At 46.0% G+C, this 26,127-nt stretch overlaps 1 protein-coding gene across 1 annotated transcript in view; it reads left to right on the top strand.

The window, feature by feature from the left end:
- Positions 1-12: 12 nt before the first annotated feature.
- The window catches only part of LOC119952151 (oocyte zinc finger protein XlCOF6-like), a 47,377-nt gene continuing 21,262 nt past the window's right edge, over positions 13-26,127 (top strand). Inside the window, exons 1-3 of the mRNA XM_038775741.1 lie at positions 13-130; positions 4,912-5,028; positions 6,462-7,815. Of these exons, the coding sequence (XP_038631669.1) occupies positions 6,509-7,815 (1,307 nt within the window). The 5' untranslated portion in view covers positions 13-130; positions 4,912-5,028; positions 6,462-6,508. The remainder of the gene's footprint in view (positions 131-4,911; positions 5,029-6,461; positions 7,816-26,127) is intronic.

The raw sequence follows: 26,127 nt of genomic DNA, 5'->3' as shown, positions 1-26,127 counted from the left end.
GAGGTGTTGACCAATTGAAGTATTGGAGGACCGGAAGGTCTCTGGTCCTCCAGCCAATCAGAGCGCGGGGTTTGTGTGAGTGACGATTGAGCTTCAGTGAGACGGAAGCTTCTTCCTTTCTCCAACATCTGTGAGTAAAACACTTTCTTTTCTCCCCCTTTCCATTTCTTATCTCATTCTCACCTTCAATTGGTCACTTGCAGCAATTGAAGGGAAAGGAAGTGAATCCAGGGAGGATGCAGACTTTGCAAAGCTTGGCCCAGCTCTCTCTCTCTCGTCCTTTCCTCCCTCAGTTTGACACATTTATTTGTCGAGACTCTCTGAAGCTCAAATACGACAAATATAAACCATCCATGAGCCCGGCTGCTGCCCAGCCTCTAATATAACAGAGGGCTGGTTTCCCTCAGCTGGTTAGAGAAGCAGAGCGAGGCCAGCAGCGTTGGTGTAATTCCCCTAACGGCTGAAATTATTCATGAAGGCCCCACCTTCTCAAACCTGTCCCTCGCCTCAAAGGGGAAAGCAGCCTCTGGTCATCTGGGACTATGGTGACTTTACCTTTAATATAATAATTGAATCAACTTGATATAATCCTCACCCAACCCGAAGCCTCTCAGTGTTTACACCAGATAAATCCACTCAACTTGAGCAAATGCTTTCAGTACACCGCTTTTACCAGACTCCTAAACGACCCTCTTATGGACTGACCTTATTAACACTACACCTCTGTAGGCTTCACCTGTTGCCGGTGTTTATGTAGTTACATTGTGTACCTTGTGTTGCCGTATTATGTATTTTCTTTTATTTCCTTTTCTTTTCATGTACTTAATGATTAAGTACATGAAAAGAAAAGGAAATAAAAGACAAGTACATGAAAAGAAAAGGAAATAAAAGGAAATAAAAGACAAGAACGATCACGGGAGCCTCCGTGGACCTGTGGGGCAGTTACCAGATTCTAATTTTGCTGTATTCCCAAGATTAATGTATATCATTAACCTCTATCATTACTATTATCTTTATTTTTACTTCCGCCAAGGAGGTTATGTTTTTGTCGGAGTATGTGTGTGTTTGTTTCTTTTCCACTGACGTTGTACAGATTGTATACAAATTTTACAGACTGCATACAAAGTTTCCCCTGCTTTCATTTATGGGGGGTGGGGGGGGGATTTTTTCCCCCTTCGATTTCATAACCCTTGGAGGGGGAGGGGGGGAGGGGATTTTTTTCCCTTCGATTTCATAACCCTTGGAGGAGGTCTGCACTCTCTGAGTGCTCTTGTTATTATTGTATATATCTATGTAATTTTTCATTTAATGTGGGGGCCCCTTTTTGCGGATCCTGGTTCAGCTGCACCATTTGCAGTACTGCACCATATGGCCCATGGACCATGGTAAATTCGGCTATGGAAAATTTCTGTGGTGCCCCCCTTCCCTTGATGCTCTAAGCACGTGCTTATTTTGCTTAATGGTTAATCCACCCCTGACTTAATGATCCGTTGAGCTGCTTGCAGAAAAATACTCTTCACTGTACCTCGGTACACGTGACAATCAACAAATCCAATCCAAGAGATCACCAGTCCATCCAGTGCATATTTCTGAAAAACTTGAATCACATTCAGCAACCTTTCAAAGTTGTGACTGGAAAATCTTCCCCGATAAAGCCAGTCTGGTCCTCCTGCACAATTGTCGGAAGGATGTCCTCGAGCCTTCTCACCAAAACTTTAGATAGCAGTTTGAAGTGAAGATTCAAAAGAGGGATTGACCAATAAGAGGTCCACTCCTCCGTGTCCTTGCCCGTCTTCAGAATCAAAGATATATAAGCGTCACAGAGAGTTGCTGGCAGCATCCCCGAGTCAAAAGAGTGACAATACATATCCACCAATGGATCTGACAACAAATCCTCAAATCCGCTATAATAATAATCTTTATTAGTGTCGCAATTAGGCTGACATTAACACTGCAGTGAACTTACTGTGAAAATCCCCTATCGCCACACTCCGGTGCCTGTTCGGGTACCATGAGGGAGAATTCAGAATGTCCAAACTACCTAACAGCATGTCTTTCAGGACTTGTGGGAGGAATCTGGAGCACCTGGAGGAAACCCACGCAGACATGGGGAGAACGTGCAGACTTTGCATAGACCAGAGACCCAAGCCAGGAATGGAATGCGGATCCCTGATGCTATGAAGCAACAGTGCTAACCACTGTGCTACATGCCAAGGATTTGCTCGGTTTATTCCCAAACTTCTACAACCTCTTCCCGACCTGCTGAGTCAATAGGGGGTCCAAAGCCACTCCTGCCGTGTTAACCTCCTTCAGCGATCGCTTCTCGGGGCCTTCTTATAATTCTCCTCGGCCTTTGCCAGACAAACCTCCAGACGTCGTTGGTGCTCCAGCATCCTGTACCTTTTACTAGCAGCGTAAGAAATGATCACCCCCTCCGCCCACACACACACACACACACACACACACTGGCAGGAGCTATAGATGTCTACAGGGGGAAATGGAGGGATAAATACCAGGAGCCAAGTTAAAGAAACGGAATAATTCAAATTCTTCCTCAAAATGTGTCGGAAATGACGTAACTCTTATCAGGGAAGCATCAAATCACCACTCTTAACCTGGGGGTGAGCCCTCGAGTAGGATCTCCAGAGAAATGAGGACATTGTTCACAATTACGATGTTTTCTGTCGACACCAAGTATGGGATCGTCCTCAGCAGAAAAAAGTCGTTGATTCTATTATGACTTTGATGTGGGGCTGGAAAGACGGTAAAATCTATACCCTTTGGGTGTAAAGCTCTCCACATAACCCAACTCCTTACAAGTCTACTAAATCCACAGAAACCTTCGTAATGAACTCCGGGGAGTAATTCAGGGGTCCATAAACATTCATTAATGAAACAACATCTCCATGCACCGAACCTCTAATGATCACATATCCACCTCCTTTGTCCTTGGTGCAGGTTTCAACCTTAAAAGTGATATTTTTATTAATAAGGATTTCCACACCCCTGCTACTTGATGAAAAGGTGGTGGACCCCCCCCCCCCCCCCTTCCTGTAATAAAGCCATGTCGACTTTCTCCTGAAGAAAGGAGAGGATCTTTTTCCTTCTGATAGGGTGATGGATGCCCCGTACATTCCCTGAGAAAATCTGCAGATTAACTGCCGCCATTAGTGAGGCGACAGAGAGAACAGGAACAGATTTTCACACCACAATCGGGCGTGCGCCATTACCCCCCTCCTCCAACTCACTTTACACCAGAGGCACCAAAGTTTCCCCAAACTGCTCCTTTCACGGATAAAAGCCCCGTCTGTACCAGAGTAGGATAAAGTCAACAACACATAAACCCTCCCATAATAACAAAAATACAAAAGAATCAGCACCACAATAGATCCAAGGGGACATTCCTCAATAAGACTGAGGACCCGGAGGACTAACCCCACGGCCAGACTGTCGTTACCCTCAGGATACCTTCTCCAAAATGAGAAGAAGAAAAGAACGGGCAACAAGGGAATGGGGAGTGAATGTCCCTCCCACATTTTAGACCCACCCGTGAAGACCTGCATCCACCACCACCCACCCTTCGGCAATGGCACCACTCGGTTCTGCCATGATTAATGCTCGGATAATAGAAGAAAGATGACGGATAATAAGCACACGGCACATATACCATAACTGAGATAGGATAATACGAGTCCCTGTAACGCTCAAGGAGAAGAAGACATTCAATCGGCGCTCACAGAATAACAACTCTCTTCAACGGGATAAAAGATAACAAATTCAGACAACAACACCATGATAGGGAAAGAGTCCGGATTAGAGCCTGAGTTAGTCTGAGCTGCAAACCATCCCTCCAAATCCTTGCCCATCGTGGATTCAACAATGGCCAAGGCAGTAGTCGGATTATTGAAAGACTTGACGGAGTTGTCGGATACAATTTTCAGGGTCGCAGGATAAAGCGACATAATTCACTCCCGCAACCTTGATTTCCCTTCAAATTTCATCGACGCATCGATGCTTCATTTGTGTGGCTGCCGAAAAGTCCTGGAAGAAGGAAATCCTCACTCCCTCATGGAGCCAGGTCCCACCTCACCTTACCCGTCTCCAGGACCCTCTGGTGATCTTTCAAGTTGTGGAAGGGAATGATTCCAGGCCTGGGATGAAAACTATCCCTCGGCCTCAAAGACAGGATCCGATGCCCGTTCTAATTGGAAACGCCCAGGCTCCACATCCAGCTGGAGAAAACGTGGCAGCCGGTCCTCGAAGCACCTAATGGGAGCCTCACCCTCCACACCTCCGGGCAGGCCGACGACTCGGATGTTCTTTCTCTGATCCGTGGTTCTCCAAGTACTCCAGGACCCCCCCCCCCCCCCCCCCGAGGGAACCCTCTTTCCCCCCCTCACACCGTTCAGTCGGTTTGCCAAGTATTTAAATCTTACCTCCCCGAGGAGGCATCTTGCTCAATATTCAGAATTCTCTCCGGATCATCGAGCCTCTTCACGGTGTTTTACAGCTCGGCCTCATGAGCTCACAGATATTGAGTCACCACACCCATCCTCTGGTCAATAACACGGAGAATGTCGCTGACATAGATCGGTCAATGATCCCACAGAATAGATGAGCAGGCTCGATGGGCCGATTGGCCAATTGCAGCTCCTATTTGTAATGGTCTCTGTTTCCAGGACAGGAAGCAGTGAGCATGGATCTGTCAATCAGCCTGAATCAGCACCTTCAGGAGAATTGGGAGGGTGAATATTAGATACAGCAGAGTGAGAATGGAGGGAGAGTGTGTGGGATGGAGATTTACACCTTTTGGGGAATGAGAGGAAAGAATGTTCCAGAGAAACTAGAATTGTCTGTTCTGAATTTCTATCCTGTACTGACAGTGATGTCTTTTGTAAATTGTTTTTACAGGATATTAGAAGAGGAGGAATTACAGACAGAAATCTCAAACGTCACGTCTCAATCTAACTGAGTCTCTCAATTCCTTGGAACTGAATATCACCGAAGTTTGAATCTAGAAGGAGAAAGGTTTGTCTGTTCTGTCAGCTTCAAAAGATTTTAAACATCAGTGTGACTGGAAAAGCACCGAGACACACACACCCGAGTGAGAGTGTTCCAGAGCACTGACTGTGGAAAGAGCTTTAACCAGTTACACAGCCTGAAAAAACATCGCACCATTCACAGCGGGGAGAGACCGTACACGTGTTCTGTGTGTGGACGAGCTTGAAGTAAAAAAACTCACCACTATTCTTAGAATTCCCCCATACCAAAAAATGTCAATAAGACATTCTAAATGGTGAACAGGGATTCTCACTCCCTGACTCCTCTGCAGACTTAGGTGGGTGCTATTCGGGTCAAACTAGTGTTTCAAGTTATTCCCCCAGTATAACCCACATCTTCATCGAAGAATTTCATCTACTTACCACTTAGTAGCATCGAGCCTGGTCCCACGTTGCTAAGTAAGTAAAGTAGACTTTGTAATAACCAATGTTTCAGGTTAAAACGTTTAAGTTATTTTATTATTACATTTTTTCTTTTAAAAGATGCAATCACTGTCTTTACAGAAAAGTAAAAAGATCTTGGCTCTGGATTCTCCTGGTTGGTTGAAAAGACCTTCAGGTCCACCTTGACAATCTCTCTTCTTTAGCTTTTGGTCTTCCTCAGATGGATTTGCTGTTCTGCTCGGTTGCTATGCTATATCCTTCCCATGACCGAGCTATGAGAGCTGACTCTCTGCTGGCTGTCCCCTTTTTTACGGTTTATATTCTCCTTCTAGCAGTTATTACGTTTATATGACATCGTAAAGTAACTTTATTTTACTCGTGATTGAACAAGGTACCTTTAATCTGAATTATTTCTAACACGACTCTGTATTCATATTGAGCATGACTTCAGCTCATCGAACTCTGATTATATTGTTTCCTTTGTGATGTTCAAAAGTACTTTGATCCCAGAGGGGTGTTATATCTGGTTTCTGTAATTTCTAAAGTTGCTTTATTACCAAATAGTGCCCCCAGCTCAGAACTCTGACTCCGATCTGGGGCTAACCTGTGTTCCCGTGGACACGTTGTCTCCAGCTTCCCATATTCACCTGGTGTCAGCAGAATTTCACACCTAAACATTTGTCACCCATTTCAACTGAAAATCCTAGCAATTCTTTTTTAGCTGCTTACTAAAATAATTAACTTCAAAGAAGGTGCAAAATATTGTTTTTTTCCATATAACTAAAAGTTCAATCTGCTGTGACTTAAAAGACATACATTAGTTTTACAGCTTGAATAGTCACAAGCTGTTTTCTTAATGCCTGTTTGATAAAGGCTATCTGCATTTCAAAACCTTCTTTTGCAGCTGCTGTTAACCCTTCATGGGATTTTTCCCTACATTCTCTCATGTACCTTATCCAGGTATTGCCAGACTTCCATGTTTCAAATGACATATTTTCCCATTTTTTTCTTTTACAGGCTTCAACTGATCGTCAAACCTGGGGAGACACGAGGAGACCCAAAACATGGAGAAACGGTGGAAATGTATGGACTGTGGGAAGGGATTTATGGCTCCATCTCAGCTGGACATTCATCGTCGCATTCACACTGGGGAGAGGCCATTCACCTGCTCTGTGTGTGGGAAGGGATTCACTGTGTTATGCACCCTGCAGAGACACCAGCGAGTTCACACTGCGGAGAGGCCGTTCACTTGCTCTCAGTGTGGGAAGGGATTCACTACTTTATCCGATCTGCAGCAACACCAGCGGGTTCACACTGGAGAGAGGCCATTCACCTGCTCTCAGTGTGAGGAGGGATTCGCTCAGTTATCCGCCCTGCAGTCACACCGGCGACTTCACACTGGAGAGAGGCCATTCACCTGCTCTCAGTGTGAGAAGGGATTCACTAAGTTATCCTATCTGCAGAGACATCAACGGGTTCACACTGGGGAGAGGCCGTTCACCTGCTCTCAGTGTGGGAAGGGATTCACTCGATTATCCAGCCTGCAGATACATCAGCGACTTCACACTGGGGAAAAGCCATTCACCTGTTCTCAGTGTAAGAAGGGATTCACTGTGTTACCCCAACTCCAGAGACACCAGCGAGTTCACACTGGGGAGAGGCCATTCACCTGCTCTCAGTGTGAGAAGGGATTCACTGTGTTATCCAGCCTGCAGACACACCAGCGAATTCACACTGGGGAGAAGCCGTTCACCTGCTCTCAGTGTGAGAAGGGATTCACTCAGTTTTCCAACCTGCAGATACATCAGCGACTTCACACTGGGGAGAAGCCATTCACCTGCTCTCAGTGTGGGAAGGGATTCACTACTTCATCGAACCTGCGGACACACCAGCGAGTTCACACTGGGGAGAAGCTGTTCACCTGCTCTCAGTGTGAGAAGGGATTCACTACGTCATCGAACCTGCGGACACACCAGCAAGTTCACATTGGGGAGAGGCCATTCATCTGCTCTCAGTGTGAGAAGCGATTCACTACTTTACCGAGCCTCCGGCTACACCAGCGACTTCACACTGCGGAGAGGCAATTCACCTGCTCTCAGTGTGGGAAGGGATTCACAACTTCATCGAACCTGCAGATACATCAGCGAGTTCACACTGGGGAGAAGCCGTTCACCTGCTCTCAGTGTGAGAAGGGATTCACTCAGTTAACCAACCTGCGGATACATCAGCGAATTCACACTGGGGAGAAGCCATTCACCTGCTCTCAGTGTGAGACGGGATTCACTACTTCATCGAACCTGCGGACACACCAACGAATTCACACTGGGGAGAGGCCATTCACCTGCTCTCAGTGTAAGAAGGGATTCGCTCGGTTATCCCACCTGCAGACACACCAGCGAGTTCACACTGGGGGAAAGGTGTTAACCTGCTCTTAGTGAGAGAAGGGAATCAGATATCCATACACCCTGCAGGAACACTAGCGAGTTCACACCTGGAAGCAGCCATTCACCTGCTCTGAGCAGGGGAGACATTCAATGACCCGTCCCAACTACGGATACACTAGCGAATTAATTCTGGGGAGAGGCCATTCATCTGCTCTCAATGTGGGGAGGGGTTTTGTGATTCATCCCACCTGTTGTGACTGCAACAAGTTCACAATAAATTCCAGATGTTGGCTCCGTTGTTATTGTTTCTGCTCTCACTGATATCCAGGACTGCATTTTGTTCATTCTGACATCTGGTGAATGGTGATGATTGGAGGGTTTCTTTCTGCTGGACTGGCCGGTCTAACACCTCTGCCTCCGGTGGGCTGACCATTTCTGAGCCTCGTTGCAATTACCTGGTTCCAAGTTTGACCAGGAGCACAGAATGAAAAGGTGTTTGCACGTTGGAAGATATTTAGTTCCCAAAGCAGCCATGTTGCCATGAAGATGGGCTATGGTGGTTACAGGGTTCTTTTGCCTAATTTATCTGGGTGTTTCTCGCAGAAGGAAACTGTCATGGTTTGAGGGGCAAGTTGTCTGGTAGATTGGGAAATTACAATAAACATATCACTGAAAGTGGCAACGCAGGTGGAGAAGGCAGACGGCATGCTTGTCTTCATTGGTCGGGGCATTGAGTATAAAAATTGGCAAGTCATGCTGCAGCTGTACAGAACCTTAGTTAGGCCACACGTGGAATATTGCCGACAATTCTGGTCACCACATTACCAAAAGGATGTGGAGGCTTTGGAGAGAGTACAGAGGAGGTTTACCAGGATGTTGCCTGGCCTGGAGGGTATTAGCTATGAGGAGAGGTTGGATAAACTCAGTTTGTTTTCACTCGAGCAACGGAGTTGAGGGACGACCTGATAAAAGTTTACGAGGTTATGAGTGGCACGGACAGAGTGGATAGTCAGAAGCTTTTTCCCAGGTTGGAAAAGTCAATTACCAGGTGACATAGGTTTAAGGTTTGAGGGGCAACGTGCGAGGGGCAAAGTTTAGAGGAGATGTGTGAGGGAGGTTTTTGTACACAGAGGGTGGCGAGTGCCTGGAACTCGCTGTGGGAGGAGGTGGTGGAAGCACGGATGATAGCGACGTTTAAAAGGCATCTTGACGAATCGATGAATAGGATGGGAATAGACGGATACAGATCCTGGAAGCACAGAAGGTTTTAGTTTAGACAGACATCATGATCCGAGCAGGCTCTGTGCTGTACTGTCCTTTGTTCTTTGTTGTTCTGTGTATGACGATAGACAATAGACAGGCAACCGCTCGCATTTTATTTACATAAAATATAGATTCCTTTAAGAAGCAAAAATTAAACAGCAAAATGAAGCTATGAAGAGAGAGAGAAAACAGGGAACCATCACAGCCTGACATCAGTTGGAGGGAAAATGCTACAATCTATTATAAAGGATGTGATAACATCCGAATGAGGAGCCACTCGGCCCCTCGAGCCTGCTCCACCATTCAGTAAGTTCCCGGCTGGTCTGATTGTAACCTCAACTCCACAGAGGCCCCTTAGAAAATAAATCTTGAGAGAGAGCGTAATAATATTCTTTATTATAATCATCTTTATTATTGTCACAAGTAGGCTTACATTAACACTGCAATGAAGTTACTGTGAAAATCCGCTAGTCGCCACACTCCGGCCCCTGTTTGGGTACACAGAGGGAGAATTCAGAATGTCCAATTCACCTAACAAACACGTCTTTTGGAACTTGTGGGAGGAAACCGGAGCACCCGGAGGAAACCCACACAGTTTTGGGGAGAACATGCAGACTCTGCACAGACAGTGACCCAAGCTGGGAATTGAACCCAGGTCCCTGGAGCTGTGAAGCAACAGTACTAACCATTGTGCCTCCATGCCACTGTGTCAGTTATAGGGAACAAGGAAATGGCAGAGGAGTTAAACAGATATTTTGCATCAGTTTTTACGGTGGAAGGTACTTCGAATATCCCATTAATACTAAAGAATACGGAGGGAGCAATTAAATACCATCACTGGAGAAGTTGTATTGGACAAACTAATGGGGATAAGATTAGTCCCCTGGATGGCTGCATCCTAGAATCCTAAAAGAAATGTCTACAGAGATAGTGGATGAGATAAGAACCCCTGGAGTTGGAGGTAGTATATTGACATGGATAGAGAATTGGCTAATGAGCAGGAAACAGCGAGTGGGGATAAGGGGTTTCTTTTTCAGGTTGGAGACCTGTAACCAGTGGGGTTCCACAGGAATCAGTGCTGGGACCACAACTGTGTACAATTTATATTAATGACTTGGAGGAAGGAAGCCCAAATTTGAAGACAGCACAAAATAGGTGGAAAGGCAAGTTGCGAGGGAAATACAAACAGTTTGCAAAGAGATATTGAGAGGTTAAGCAAGTGGACAAAAAGTTGCTACATGGAGCATAATGTGGGAAAATGTGAACTTCATTTTGGAAGGGAGAACAAAAGAACAGTATTATTTAAATGGAGAAAAACTGCAGAAAGCTGCAGCACAAAGGGACTCGGGGGAACTTGTGCAGGAAACACAGGAAGCTAGCAGACAGGTGCAGCAGGTAATCAGGAAGCTAATGGAATGTTGGCCCTGATTCCAAGGGGGTTGGAGTATAAGAATCGGGAAGTCTTGCTGCAGCTGTACAAGGTGCTGGTGACACCACATCTGGAGAACTGTGAGCAGTTTTGATCCCCTTATTTAAGGAAAGATATTATTTCATTGGAGGCTGTTTAGAGAAGGGTCACTAAGATGATCCCAGGTATGGAGGGATTATCTTGGGAGCAAAGATTAAACAGGTTGGGACTCTACTCATTGGAATTTAGAAGAATGAGAGGTGATCTCATTGAAACAGACAGGATTCTTAAGGGGCTTCACAGGTTCTTCATGGGAGAGTCTTGGACCAGAGGGCATCGTCTCAGAATAAAGAGGAGCAAAATTAAGACTGAGATGAGGAGGAAAGTCTTCTGAGAGGCTTTGGAACTGTGAATTGAGGGGACAGAGTCCTTGTGTATATTTAAGGCCGACATAAATTTTTGATCAGTAAAGGAACCGAGGATTACAGGGAAAGGGCAGGAAAGTGAACGTGAGAAATGTCAGATCAGCTGTGATCCTATTGAAGGATGGGCCAGGCTGGAAGGGCCGAATGGCCTACTCCTGTTCCTATTACGTCTGGTCTTAGTATGGTCCTATTCCCGCCTTCCCTCCTGATAATCTTTCACCCCCTTGCTTTTCAAGGATCTATTCAGCCTGCCTTCAAAATATTCGAAGTCTCTGCTTCCACTGCCCTTTGAGGAAGAGAGTTCCAAAGACTCTGCCTTAAGTGGGCAAGTTGTTACTTTTAAAGTGACTCCAATTTCTAGTTTCTCCCACAAGAGGAAACATCCTTTCCACATCCACCCTGTTAAGGCCCCTCAAGATCTTGCACGGTCCAATCAAGTCACCTAAACTCCATCGGACACAAGCCCAGCCTGTCCAATCATTCCTCATAAGACCAGCCTCCAATTCCAGGTATGAGTCCAGTAAACCTTCTCTGAACTGCTTCCAACACATTGACATCATTCCTTAAATGAGAGCAATACTGTACACAGTGCTCCAGATGTGGTCTCACCAATGTCCTGTATAACTGAAGCATAACCTCCCTACTTTTGTATTCAATTCCCCTCACAATAAACAATAACATTCTATTAGTTTTCCTAATTACTTGCTGTACCTGTATACTCGCCTTTTGTGATTCATCCTCTTGGACACCCAGATCCCTCTTGAGTCTCAGAGCTCTGCAATCTCTCACCATTTAGATAATAAGCTTTTTTATTCTTCCTGCCACAGTGGAGAATTTCACATTTTCCCACATTATTCTCCATTTGCCAGATTTTATCCCCCTCATTTAACACAAACCTTTTTAACCTCCACCATTCAGTATGATCATGGCTGATTATCCACTTCAATGCCTTTCTCCCCCACACTATCCCTTTGTGTTATTGCATCTTGACAAATACATGAATAGGATGGGAATAGAGGGATACGGACCCCGGAAGTGTAGAAGATTTTAGTTTCAACGGGCAGCATGGTTGGCGCAGGCTTGGAGGGCTGAAGGGCCTGTTCCTCTGCTGTACTTTTTGTTCTTTGCTGTTAAGAAATATGTCAGTCTCAGCTTTAAACACACTCGATGACTGAGCTCCCACAGCCCTCTGGGGTAGAGAATTCCAAAGATTCACAACTTGTAGATTTCTATTGATCAAATGATTGCCCTGTTCTATCCCCGTATCCCTGTCAGTTTATTTCCCTCAAAAGCCCATCCAATTTCCCTTTGGAAACATTCCATCATCTCCGCTTCGACCCACATCGTAAGAAGTGGATTTCAGGAATTTCCCAAATACTGCCAAACTCTGGTTCAAGTCGAAGATTTTCTTCAAATGTAAACGAGAATCAGAGGGCAAAGAAGGAGGCCATTAAGCCCACCATCCCCATGCTAGCTCTTTGAATGAATAATCGATTTGGTCGCATCATCCTGCAAGTTTATTTTCCCACAGAATCTGTTCAGTTCTCTTTTGAAAGTTACAGTTGAATTTACTTCCTGCACCATTGTCAGGCAGTGAATTTCAAATCACAACAACTCGTTGTTTTAAATACTTTCACGATACACTGTGTTTGGATTTTCACAGGGGATTTGAAATGGAGTGAAAGATATGGTTGTTACATAAAATTAAGTTTCAGTCTTTATTGATGATTTTCGTGAGTGGACATAGTGTGATATATCCAAGTTTGGGGACTAGTTCTAAAATTAAATTACATTTATTTGAGTGGCACAGTGGTTGGCCCTGTTGCCTCACAGCTCCAGGGGCCCATGTTCAATTCTGGCCATGGTCATTGTGTGGCATTTGTACGTCCTCCTGTGTCTGTGTGAGTTTCCTCCGAGTGCTCTGGTTTCCTACCACAGTCCTAAGATGTATGGCTTAGGTGGATTAGCCCTGATAAATTGCCCCTCAGTGTCCAGGGATGTGCAGGTTAGATTATGGGGTTACGGGTGAGTGGATATGGGTAGAGTGATCTTTTGAAGAGTCGGTGCCGACTCGATGGGCTGAATGGCCTCCTTCTGTACTCAAGGGATTCTATATCTATTTCTATAACACCTTTCACGACCACACAATCTCCTAAAGCTTTTTACAGCCTTTGAAATACTTTTGAAGTGTAGTCACTGTTGTAATGTCGGAAATTCTGGGTATGCCTCATTAATAATATTTCTTTTTTTAAATCAATCATTCGTCAATCTTCACTGTTATAAGTAGCAAAGTTAAGGAAACCATGTTAAACTCTGAAACCTGACTGGACCTGACAAGGATGAGATTTCTAAATTTAAGGATGAGATTTCTAAATTCTTGGAAGTGCAGGGTCGGATTAGGACAAGTCAGCATGGATTTAGTAAGGGGAGGTCGTGCCTGACAAACCTGTTAGAGTTCTTTGAAGAGATAACAAATAGGTTAGACCAAGGAGAGCCAATGGATGTTATCTATCTTGACTTCCAAAAGGCCTTTGACAAGGTGCCTCACGGGAAACTGCTGAGTAAAATAAGGGCCCATGGTATTCGAGGCAAGGTACTAACATGGATTGACGATTGGCTGTCAGACAGAAGGCAGAGAGTTGGGATAAAAGGTTCTTTTTCGGAATGGCAACCGGTGACAAGTGGTGTCCCGCAGGGTTCAGTGTTGGGGCCACAGCTGTTCTCTTTATATATTAACGATCTAGATGACGGGACTGGGGGCATTCTGGCCAAGTTTGCCGATGATACAAAGATAGGTGGAGGGGCAGGTAGTATTGAGGAGGTGGGGAGGCTGCAGAAAGATTTAGACAGTTTAGGAGAATGGTCCAAGAAGTGGCTGATGAAATTCAACGTGGGCAAGTGCGAGGTCTTGCACTTTGGAAAAAAGAATAGAGGCATGGACTATTTTCTAAACGGTGACAAAATTCATAATGCTAAAGTGCAAAGGGACTTGGGAGTCCTAGTCCAGGATTCTCTAAAGGTAAACTTGCAGGTTGAGTCCGTAATTAAGAAAGCAAATGTAATGTTGTCATTTATCTCAAGAGGCTTGGAATATAAAAGCAGGGAAGTACTTCTGAGGCTTTATAAAGCACTAGTTAGGCCCCATTTAGAATACTGTGAGCAATTTTGGGCCCCATACCTCAGGAAGGACATACTGGCACTGGAGCGGGTCCAGCGGAGATTCACAAGGATGATCCCAGGAATGGTAGGCCTAACATACGATGAACGTCTGAGGATCGTGGGATTATATTCATTGGAGTTTAGGAGGTTGAGGGGAGATCTAATAGAAACGTACAAGATAATGAATGGCTTGGATAGGATGGACGTAGGGAAGTTGTTTCCATTAGCAGGGGAGACTAGGACGCGGGGGCACAGCCTTAGAATAAAAGGGAGTCACTTTAGAACAGAGATGAGGAGAAATTTCTTCAGCCAGAGAGTGGTAGGTCTGTGGAATTCATTGCCACAGAGGGCGGTGGAGGCCGGGACGTTGAGTGTCTTTAAGACAGAAATTGATAAATTCTTGATTTCTCGAGGAATTAAGGGCTATGGGGAGAGAGCGGGTAAATGGAGTTGAAATCAACCATGATTGAATGGTGGAGTGGACTCGATGGGCCGAATGGCCTTACTTCCGCTCCTATGTCTTATGGTCTTATGGACCTTTATTTTAAAAATTCATTCTGTATAAACCAAAGGTGAGTGAGGCAAAATTGTTTAAAGTAACAATTTGTTCCAGAATTTTGTAACGCTGCAGAAGATCATATCCTGCCAAAGTCTGGCTCGAGTCGAAGACTCATTGTTCAATCCAATCTAGGTTAGTAAGAAAGAAAGGCATTGTCTTTCACAAAACTGTCTTTTTCAACTAGAGGATATTGTATTAACCAAATGTATTAATTAAAGATTACTGTATTAATTAGCTACCAGTCAGTAACAGATGACTGATTCAGTAATGAGCCTTAATTGAGTTACAATTAATGAATCAATAATGAATCAGTAGTTATAGTGAATGACTGAGTTTTATTTGGTGTAAAAATGTAAAAACTTAATTGCTGTGTATGTAAAGAAAGTGCAGTGAAGATAAATTTACTGGCAAGAGAGACCTCCATTAGCCTCAACGTTTGAAACTGTCTGAATAAGGGATTGTATAGAATCAGATAAAGAGATAGTATGAAACAGTTCTATTGTATTCCTGTCTAAGATGATGAGAGAAGGTGGTGTCAGTAATTGGGGATCCAATTAAATTTATCCAGTGACCAAATTGACCAATTGTCATGTTACAACAGGCCCAACTCTGACGTGAGGTAATGGTCACTTTGGGAATAAAAGTAGAGGTTCTGAAGGTCTTCCTTGCTGGCCAAGTACTGAAGATTCCCGAGGCCGAGTTCCAAGGAAATTACTGTCAAAGAAGGAGCCAGACTCCCGAGGCTGAATTCCACAAGAATTACTGTCAAAGAAGGAGCCAGAGAGGGTTACGCTGCTACAGACTGGTCACCCACATGAAGTTGGAAAAGTCAATGTATTTTGTTCAGTAAACCTTATTTATTTCATAAACATATTTTAAATTTACTATCCAGAGAATTCAGCCTTTGTCTTAATTGGTTAATTTATTAAATGATAAGTTGGGGGTGGCTGAAATCAATTAAGTTTCAGATAACAGAAATCTTCAATTTAAAAACTTGCATTTCTATAGCGCCTTTCACAACCATAGGACGTCCCAAAGTGCTTTACAGCCAATTAAATATTTTTGAAGTGTAGTCACTATCATAATGTAGGAAAAGCAGCAGCCAATTTACACACAGCAAGATCCCACACACAGCAATGTGATAATGAGCAGATGATCTGTTTTTAGTGATGTTGACTGAGGGATAAATATTGACCAGGACACCGGGGATAACTCCTCTGCTCTTCTTCAAAATAGTGGCTGTGGGAACTTTTACACCCACCTGAGAGGGGCAGACAGGGGCGGCATGGTAGCACAGTTGCTTCACAGCTCCATTATCCCAGGTTCGATCCCCGGCTTGGGTCACTGTCTAAGCGGAGTCTGCACGTTTTCCCTGTGTCTGCATGGCTTTCCTCCGGTTTCCTCCCACAGTCCAAAGATGTGCAGGTTAGGTGGATTGGCCTAAGTGTCCAAAAAAGGTTGGGTGGGGTTATGTTAGGGTGCTCTTTGCAAGTGCTGGTGCAGACTTGATGGGCCAAATGGCCTCCTTCTGCACTGTAAATTCTATGATGACATGGCCTCAGTTTAACATTTTATTTGAAAGAAGGTTGTTTTGACAGTGCAGCATTCCCTCAGTGCTGGGGCAAGAAGTGTTGCATGTGATTTTTGTCCTTGGATCTCAACTGGGATTTGAACCCACAACCTTGTGACTCAGAGGTGAGAGAGCTTCCCACTGAGCCACGGCTGACACTAGAGACAATGCAAAGTTAGAAAGTGAAAGTTACCCTTTAAAACCCGCACCTTTTGTCTCCAGTGCCTAAATCTAACAATAAAACCCCCCAGTATAAATAACATGGATTTGACTGACAAATGTTGAAGTGTTTGTTTCGAGCCACAAGTTTGAACTTCCCACTTGCTCCTCGGGCACCTTTCTGTCTCTATTGCTCATATCAATGACAGCCAAGAGACCGAGCTGAGGCTGAATTTAGCTGAGAATAACAGGGCCTGGGCCCCAGTTGGGAAACTGCCATGGGCGTCGCACTAATAGAGAGACAGGAAGGTGCTGGAGGACTGACTGGGAAATGGGCGCCAACCAATTGTTATATCGGAGCTGAGGAGAAATCCATCTCTTTCCATACATATACAGGAAAGAGGCTGCAATGAAATCTGTCCCTTTTAACCTGTAGAAAAGCTCTGCCCTTTGCCCACACCCCTGCAAATTCTTCTCTTTACATCTCATTGCTTCACAAAATAAAATAAGATCTCATAGATTCAGAGGCCTACAGCACAGAAATGGCCCTTCGGTCAATTGCGTCAGCACTGTGTAGCCAATTTGCAGCGGAGACGCCATTAAGGTTGTCCTTTTTAATATTGAGTGATATTGCTTTTCAGAGTCGCCAGGAATCAGATGATACCACCACAAGGTTCAATCGGATATTGATCAAAGACCCAACAACCAGTCAATTAGTTCACATTTAATAATGGTTTATTTACACAAAGGATTAACTCACACATGAAACATAAACACTACGAGCTAAATTACATCCATCACCATGACAACCTGTACTTAACTTCAGGCACCCGGCTTAGGTCAGATGAACAATGGACTTTGTTCGAATCTGGATCTGTTGGGTCTGGAGAAGTAACTGTGGTTCAGCTAGGCTCACCCGTCTGGTAGCGAGCGTTGAACTTGCTTCTGGTCAAGGTGCTGCAGTTGGCTTCAGGTATAGGCCGGGCTGAAAAGTGCGGGTGTGCACTGGTACAAAAGAGACCGAATACATGGCAGTGTCTCTCTTTACTCTTGGAGGTCTTGCGCTCTTTTGGGTGATCCTTTGCTTTGGACCCAATAATTGGCCAGTCCTCGATCACTGCCTTCGATCTGAGCCAATAAAGGGACGGGTGCCTTGATGGCTGGGCGTGTCCTGAGCGGTCATTGACCTTGGCTGTTTATGCTTCCTGAGTAAAGGGAGTGGCGCCGATGTGTCTGGAATTGTATCGGATACCTGAGTACCAGTTCCTTTGTCCTGGGGAAATGGGTCATTAGAATGTAAATCGATTAGGGGTTTCATTGCTGTTTGGTTCTCTGTTAGCAAATATACATTCAGGCTCTGAGTTTGCCTGAATCCTGTATTGGTCATATTTCCCTTGAGTCTTTGCAAGTATCCATGATTCCTTTTTAAGTGGACATTCCAGGTGGCTAAAATGTATACAACTCTTTATAAATATGAGAAATGCCAATAAAAAGATTTTTTTAGAAAAGAATGTATTCAGACAGGGTTGTTTCCAGGCTTACCTTTTTCCACCCTGCAATGCATCATCTTTTGTGGAATCTGAGTCAAAATGCTTAGGTATTGGCTATTTGAAAAGCACAAAAGAATGAGATGCAAAATATCCACCCTACACATCAGCCCAGAGTGCGATGGAATACTCTCCACTTGCCTGGATGAGTGCTGCTCCAACAACACTCAAAAACCTTGACACTATCTAGGACAAAGTAGTCCACTTGATTGGAACCTCATTCACCACCTTGAATATTTACTCCCTCTACAATCGACATACAGTGGGAGCAGCGTGTACCAAATACAAGATGCACTGCAGCAACTCGGCCAGGTTTCTTCAACAGCACCTTCCAAACCCCCAACCTCTGCCACTTGGAAGGAAAAGGGCAGTAAATGCATGGGGGCACCACTGCCTGCAAGTTCCCCTCCAAGCCACACACCATCCTGACTTGGAACTATATCGCAAGACATCCCTCATCACAATGCAGAGAACCTTATTGTCTGATGTTGCATTCCAGGTGTTTTTCACATCCAACAAGCTCTTTCTTCCTCAGCAACCATATGCTGCTTTGTCCATTAGCTCTTGTGGGAGGGTTTTTACAGTCCCAAAATAGGGAACCCTCCTTGATGATCTTTTTACAAAGACACCTCTAATTCATCATCAGACAATGAAGGTGCTCTGCATTGTGATGAGGCATGTCTAGTTCTATGCCTACCAAGAGTTAGGAAATCCCCTTAAATACTCACTAGTCTTTAAAAGCTGAAACAGTCAATTATTTCCTGTACCAGTGATCTCGACTAACAGAATTCTGTACATAATTAACATTGGAAGGGATTGGAAGGCCAATGGTGGGCTGCCTCTGCCACCGCAAAACACCCGCGGGGGGAGCAGAAAATCCCACCCACTGTGTCCATAGCTGGAAAATATAGATAGACACTGACCACTCAGTCCCGAGTTACTGACCATGATCTGATTATGGCCTCTGCCACCTCCGCCCAGGCCCAGTTGATATCTGTGGATGACAACCTCCTTCCCACCTTGGGGAACAGCATACCCCATCTCTCCTCCATGCCATCCAGTAAAAGCTCGAGTTCTGTATCCGTGAATCTCGGGGCCTGCTTTGGAATTGCACTAGTGCCACGTGGTGTGAGTGCTGCCACATTAGCATGTCCTAAATGGCTCCGGCAGTCACACCCCCATCAGGACCGGGGAACACCTCCCATTCAGTCCTGGTGTCTACACTTAGCCTCTCAAACAGAGAATTCTGCCCCTTGTTCTTTGCTTCCTGACTTGATTCTCAAAATTGGGGAATTGTGGTCCCTGTGACATCACACTGTCGGGTATGATGCTATTGTGACAGAGTTCCGTGTTGTCACGGTACCCACCATGTTTGTTTACGCCATCCCGCATCACCCGTTTCCATAGTTACCCAGTTTAACTCGCTGTTGACAGAATCTTTCCCATTGATTTGGTGTTCTACCTGCCAATTGCTCAGACAGAAAACGATTGCTAAGAGTGAACATTATATCCAGGCACTCAGAACAATGATCGTGACTACGTGGATTTTTTATTGTTGGGCAAATGGTAAAATTCACGGAGCAGTTCGCTCCGTTTCTGTTGCAAAGATTGATGAAGTGAATACTGTAGGAATTGAAGAAATTATCCCCGGTGGAGATCAGGCACAATGTGTCAACGGTCAAAATACCTCAGCTGCTGTTGTGTCTGCAGAGGAGATCAAAGTTGGAACCGAACGAGGAGCTTTCGATAGCTGGGGATCCAGGTAGCTAGGAGCTGGGGGGTCCTGCATAAGCTCAATTTGACACGGTTGGTGCAACAGATGGAGGAGGATTTCAAGAGATGGGATTTGTTGCCACTCTCCCTGGCGGGAAGGGTGCAGTTGGTCAAGATGACGGTCCTCAAGAGGTTCCTGTTTGTGTTCCAGTGCCTGCCCATCCTAATCCCCAAGGCTCTTTTTAAATGGATAAGCAGGAGCATCATGCGATTCGTATGGGCAAATAAGACCCCGAGGGTGAAGAGGGCGTTTTTGGAGCGTAGCAGGAACAGAGGGGTGCTTGCACTGCCGAATGTATGTGGCTATTATTGGGCAGCTGATTTGGCGATGATCCGTAAGTGGGTAATGGAGGGAGAGGCGGTGGCGTGGAAGAGGCTAGAGGTGGCATCTTGTGTGGGTACGAGTCTGGGGGCACTGGTGAATGCACCGTTGCCGCTCCAGCCGGCAAGGTATACCACCAGTCCGGTGGTGGTGGCATCTCTGAAGATTTGGGAGCAGTGGAGGCGACATAGGGGCAAGGTGAGGGCCTCGGTCTGGTCCCCGATATGAGGGAACCACAGGTTTGTCCCGGGTAGGATGGATGGGGGATTTCTGAGCTGGCATCGGGCAGGGATTTTAAAAATGGGGGACCTATTCATCGATGGGCCTTTGTGCAGCCTAGGGGCGCTAGAGGAGAATTTGGGTTACTTCCCAGGAATGCTTTTAGGTACATGCAAGTGAGGGCGTTTGTGAGCCAGCAGGTGAGGGTACTTCCGCTGCTCCCAGCACGAAGGATTCAGGACAGGGTGATTTTGGGCGTATGGGTTGGAGAAGGCAAGGTCTCAGCGATCTATAAGGAACTGCAGGAAGAGGAGGAGGCCTCGGTGGAGGAGTTAAAGGGCAAGTGGGAGGAGGAGCTCGGGGAGGAGCTGGATGAGGACCTGTTGGCTGATGCCCTGAGTAGGGTTAATTCCTCCTCCTCTTGTGCCAGGCTCAGCCTAATACAGTTCAAAGTTGTTCATAGGGCGCATATGACGGGGGTGAGGATGAGTAGGTTTTTTGGGGTGGAGGGGGGGGGGGGGGGGGGGGGGCAGTTGATTTTTCCTTTTTTGTTCTCTTTTGTTTAGGTTAGAGTGAGCGTTTTCCTTACTGCCGTGTTTATTTGTTAACTGGTGGTTATTGTATTTTGTTGGAAATACCATGTATAATTTTTGCTTGTTTTGTGCTTTACTTCTTTTTCTGTTTGGAGTGTTCGGTTGAAAACCGTTGAAAATTTGAATAAATATATTTGATATAAAAACTCTAGGTACGATCTTGCAGCTGTGTTGCGCCCGAACAGGAGCACCGTGCAGCCGGTAGATGTAGCTTCCCCCAGGCTTCCAGGCAGGTGATACACCTCATTAGATCTAACCCGGTCTCGCACAGCGTCACGATCAGGATCTCACCCACAATGGGTGGGATTGAGCCTCGAACACTTAACTGGGTTTAAAACCCAGGATCTATCGGCTCCTGGCATCTACCGGCCTCACCAGGGAAACCCCAGCCAGCCGCCGTTCAGTACTGGTCCACACAGACATGGGAAGCCCTGAGAAAGGGGGGTCATCAGTGACCCCATAGCCCATGGGGAGTTGAGGGATAACGCCATGTGTGTGGGGAGTGAGATTGCTCGTGGGTGGGGGAGCCTCAAGCTGACTTATAGAGATTGGGGCACCCTTTCCAAACGGTGGGCTGATCTGTGAGAAGCCAGTCTGGCCGGCGACTTCAGCTCCCCAGTGATGAAAATGATTCATTCTGTTCATTCTGACACTTGGTGAAGTGGGAGGGTCGGAGGGTTTCTTTCTGCTGGACTGGCCGGTCTCAAGACTTTGCTTCCAGTGGGCTGTTGCTCTTTGAGCCTGGGAGAGCACATTTCCACTGAAATGATCCACAAAGGCTGAGGAAGGACATTTATTTTATCCTTGACAGTAAATAGTGTTCCGCCACCACAGACAAATTTAACATAGATACAGAAAGAACTGGAAAAATTGAGCAGGTCCGGCAGACCGGGGAGAAATTCCCCAGGGCCCAGAAAAGTGACAAAATGTGGTTAAATTGCGGCGGAGAACTTGCCAACAGAGTCAGGGAGAAATTCACAACAAACCTGCCACAAATAACACTTTGATACAGGGGCTGTTTAGCACAGGGCTAAATCACTGGCTTTGAAAACAGACCAAGCAGGCCAGCAGCACGGTTCGATTCCTGTAACAGCCTCTCCGAACAGGTGCTGGAATGTGGTGACTAGGGGCTTTTCAGAGTAACTTCATTTTGAAGCCTACTCGTGACAAAAAGTGATTTTCATTTCATTCATTTCATTTCATGCCCTCTCCTTCTCTTTCCACAGATGCTGCCGGACCTGCTCAATTTTTCCAGTTCTTTCTGTATCTATGTTAAATTTGTCTGTGGTGGCGGAACACTATTTACTGTCAAGGATAAAATAAATGTCCTTCCTCAGCCTTTGTAGATCATTTCAGTGGAAATGTGCTCTCCCAGGCTCAAAGAGCAACAGCCCACTGGAAGCAAAGTCTTGAGACCGGCCAGTCCAGCAGAAAGAAACCCTCCGACCCTCCCACTTCACCAAGTGTCAGAATGAACATGGTTCAGTCCTGGATGTGATTAACAGCAGCAACTGTAGCAGAATCCAACTCCTTCAATGACTTGAGAACTCGTTGGTGTCTCAGCAGGCTGGATAACTGAGTGAATCCCTTTCCACACTGAGAGCAGGTGAATGGAATCTCTCCGGTGTGAACTCGGTTCAGCACACTGGCTAAATCACTGGCTTTTAAAGCAGACCAAGGCAGGCCAGCAGCACAGTTCAATTCCCGTACCAGCCTCCTGAACAGGTGCCGGAATATGGCGACTAGGGGCTTTTCACAGTAACTGCAGTGACAATAAGTGATTTTCATTTCAGTGTAGATCATGTTCTAAACCTCTGTGTGCAGAGAGCAGCTGAATGGTCTCTCCCCAGTGTGAACTCACTGGTATCTCAGCAGTTGGGATGAATGACTGAATCCCTTACCACACAGAGGGCAGGTCAATGGCTTCTCACCTGTATGAACTCACTGATGTCTCAGCAGGATGGATGGCTGAGTGAATCCCCTCCCACACACACTGCAGGTGAACGGCCTCTCCCCAGAGTGAACTCTCTGGTGTGTCAGCAGGTTGGTTAATTGAGAGAATCTTTTCCCTCACAGAGCAGGTGAACGGTCTCCCCCCAGAGTGAACTCGCTGGTGTGTCAGCAGTTGGGGTGAATGACTGAATCTCTAACCACACTCAGAACAGATAGAACATAGAACAGGCCCTTCGGCCCTCGATGTTGTGCCGAGCAATGATCACCCTACTCAAACCCATGTATCCACCCTACACCCGTAACCCAACAACCCCCCCCCCCCCAAGCTTATTTTTTAGGACACTACGGGCAATTTAGCATGGCCAATCCACCTAACCCGCACATCTTTGGACTGTGGGAGGAAACTGGAGCACCCGTAGGAATCCCACGCACACACGGGGAGGACGTGCAGACTCCACAAAGACAGTGACCCAGCAGGGAACCGAACCTGGGACCCTGGAGCTGTGAAGCATTTATGCTAACCACCATGCTACCGTGCTGCCCAAATGAATGTTCTCTCCCCAGTGTGAACACGTCGATGTGTTTGCAGCACCGATGGGGAGCAGAATCCCTTCCCACAGTCCCCACATTCCCACGGTTTCTTCATGGTGGCTCTCCAGGTTCGATGATCAGCTGAGTTATCCACACTGAACGTGAGTACGGTTTCTCCCCGCTGTGAATGGTGCGATGTGTTTTCAGGCTGTGTAACTGGTTAAAGCTCTTTCCACAGTCAGTGAACTGGAACACTCTCACTCAGATATTTTTCTGGTCAGACTGATGTTTAAAGCCTTTTGAAGAAGACAGAACAGTAAAATTATTTTTCCTTCTTGATTGAAAGGCCAATGATAATCATGTCCTGATGAATCAAGTGACTGTCAGATCTTCATCTGAGATTTAATTTGAGATTTCTGTCTGCAAATCCTCACTTTCTGATGTCCTGTAAAATGAGTTTACAAAAGTCATCACTGTCAGCACAGTATAGAAATTAAGAACAGACAATTCTAGTTTCTCTGGAATATTCAGTCCTCTTTCATTCCTCAAAAACTGCAAATCTCAATCCCACACACTCACCCTCCATTCTCACACGGCTGTATCTAATATTCACCCTCACAATTCTCCTGAAAGTCTTTCTGCAGCTATGATAGCATAGTGGTTAGCACAGTTGCTTCACAGCTCCAGGGTCCCAGGTTTGATTCCTGGCTTGGGTCACTGTCTATGCGGAGTCTGCACGTTCTTCCCGTGTCTGCGTAGGTTTCCTCCAGGTGCTCCGGTTTCCTGCCACAGTCCAAAGAAGTGCAGGTTAGGTGGATTGGCCATGTTAAATTGGCCTTAGTGTTCAAAAAGGTTGGGTGCGGTTACTGGGTTACAGGGAGGGTGGAGGTGCGGGCTTGGGTAGGGTGCTCTTTCCAAGGACTGTTGCAGACTCGATGGGCTGAATGGCCTCCTTCTGCACTGTAAATTCTATGATTCTATGATATGTCTATATTACTGGACTAAAATTTTGGGTAATGTACAGAACTGTATGATTTGATTAGATATTTGGAGATGTTTGTGTGGTGGGGGTGGGGGGGGCGTGGCGGTGGTGGGGGGGCGGTGGAGGGGCGGTGGAGGGGGCGGTGCGGGGGCGGTGGAGGGGGCGGTGGGGGGGAGGGGGGGTTTAAGACTGCATGGGTTTGCTTCAAGGAAGAACTTTATTTTGGAGGAAGAGCTCTCGAACCTCCTGCCTCTGAAGTTGGTGGTAGCAGAGATGATTAAGAATTTTAAAATGAAATTAAATGGGTACATGAAGGAAATAAACTTTCAGGGGAACAGGGACTGGTTGTTTAGCTGTACAGAGTCGGAATGGACATTAAATTGATTTGATTTGTTCTGTGCCATAATGGCTCTATGTCTGGAAATATGTACGTAGCTTTAGTATTATATTACAAGACTAGAAATATTAGTTAATATACCTTATTACAGAACCAAAAATAATACATCTAATCTGTACCATATAACAACACTGGGCATATCTCGCCCATATTAACTTACTGTTCCCTTAAATGTCAGCCATCTCCAGGGGAATCCAGCCCCTTATCTGTGAACATTAGGAAAGAGACCATCCTTTTAGCCAGACAAATAAATGTGGGGCTGATTTAGCACAGGGCTAAATCGCTGGCTTTGAAAGCAGACTGAGGCAGGCCAGCTGCATGGTTCAATTCCTGTATCAGCCTCCCTGAACAGGTGCTGGAATGTGGCGACATTACAGTAACTTCATTTGAAGCCTACTTGTGACAATAAGTGATTTCCATTTCGTTTTTTCATGTGTCAAGCTGAGGGACCAAAGGATGTCAATGTCTTTAAGAGAGAGAGAGAGAGACCTGAGCCAAGCTTTCCAGAGTCTGCACCCTCCCTGGATTCACTTCCATTCCCTTCAGTTGAGGTCAGAATGAGACAATAAATGGAAAGGGAAGAAAAGAAAGTGTTTTACTCACAGAGGTTGAAAACAGGAGGAAGGTTTAGTCTGTGTGAAGCGCAATTATCACTCACACAAAGCCCGCGCTCTGATTGGCTGGAGAACCAGAGTACCTCCCATTCTCAAACTTTTTCTATTGGTCAACATCTCAGCAGGGAGGTCAGGGGGCGGGCTCTTTCCCGCATGTTCTCATCTCCCCCCCCCTCAACCCCAACCGATGGACTTGCGCAGTCCCGGGCCGCCTGCCCGCGCGGCGGATAGAGCGGTTTTCCCAGAGCGGGGGAGCCTGGGAGCTACGGACACCATTACTCATCCGGGGACCAGTCACCAAACCATGGGATTGGGATGAAAAGTTGGGTGGCGAGCGCACTCATCCCACCCTGACACAAAGTACATGTCGGCAGTCACTGGATTTGATTGTGACCGCCCCCCCCCCCTTAGCAAAATTTTTTTAAACTTCAGGTGGAAACATTTAGGCACTGGGTGACATTGGGGAGAGCAATAGGTGAGAGTGAAACTGTACCCCAGAGTCAGCACCTTCAGGGAAGGAGAATTGGGGGAAAAGCAGGAGGAATGCAAGAGGGAGGATTGCGAGTGCGAGTGCACACCAATGCGAAGGCAAATGTACACCGAACGTGAGGGCACACTGAGCACGAAGCCATACCGGGCACGAGCGCACATCGAGCACAAAGCCATACTGAGGGCGAGTACACACTGATTGTGGCAGACCAACATCATGCCGAGTGCGAGGGACACCGAATGTGAGGGCCCTGTTCACTATGTATTTGTTTATTCTGTAATTGGTTTCCTCATGTCACTGTGATGCTCCAGTTATCCATTTGTACAACTACACTG

This window comes from Scyliorhinus canicula, chromosome 17 (genome assembly GCF_902713615.1).
Source record: "Scyliorhinus canicula chromosome 17, sScyCan1.1, whole genome shotgun sequence".
Taxonomy (NCBI): Eukaryota; Metazoa; Chordata; class Chondrichthyes; order Carcharhiniformes; family Scyliorhinidae; genus Scyliorhinus; species Scyliorhinus canicula.
Note: the sequence above shows the minus strand (reverse complement) of the source record. Positions and strands in the feature narration are given on the sequence as shown.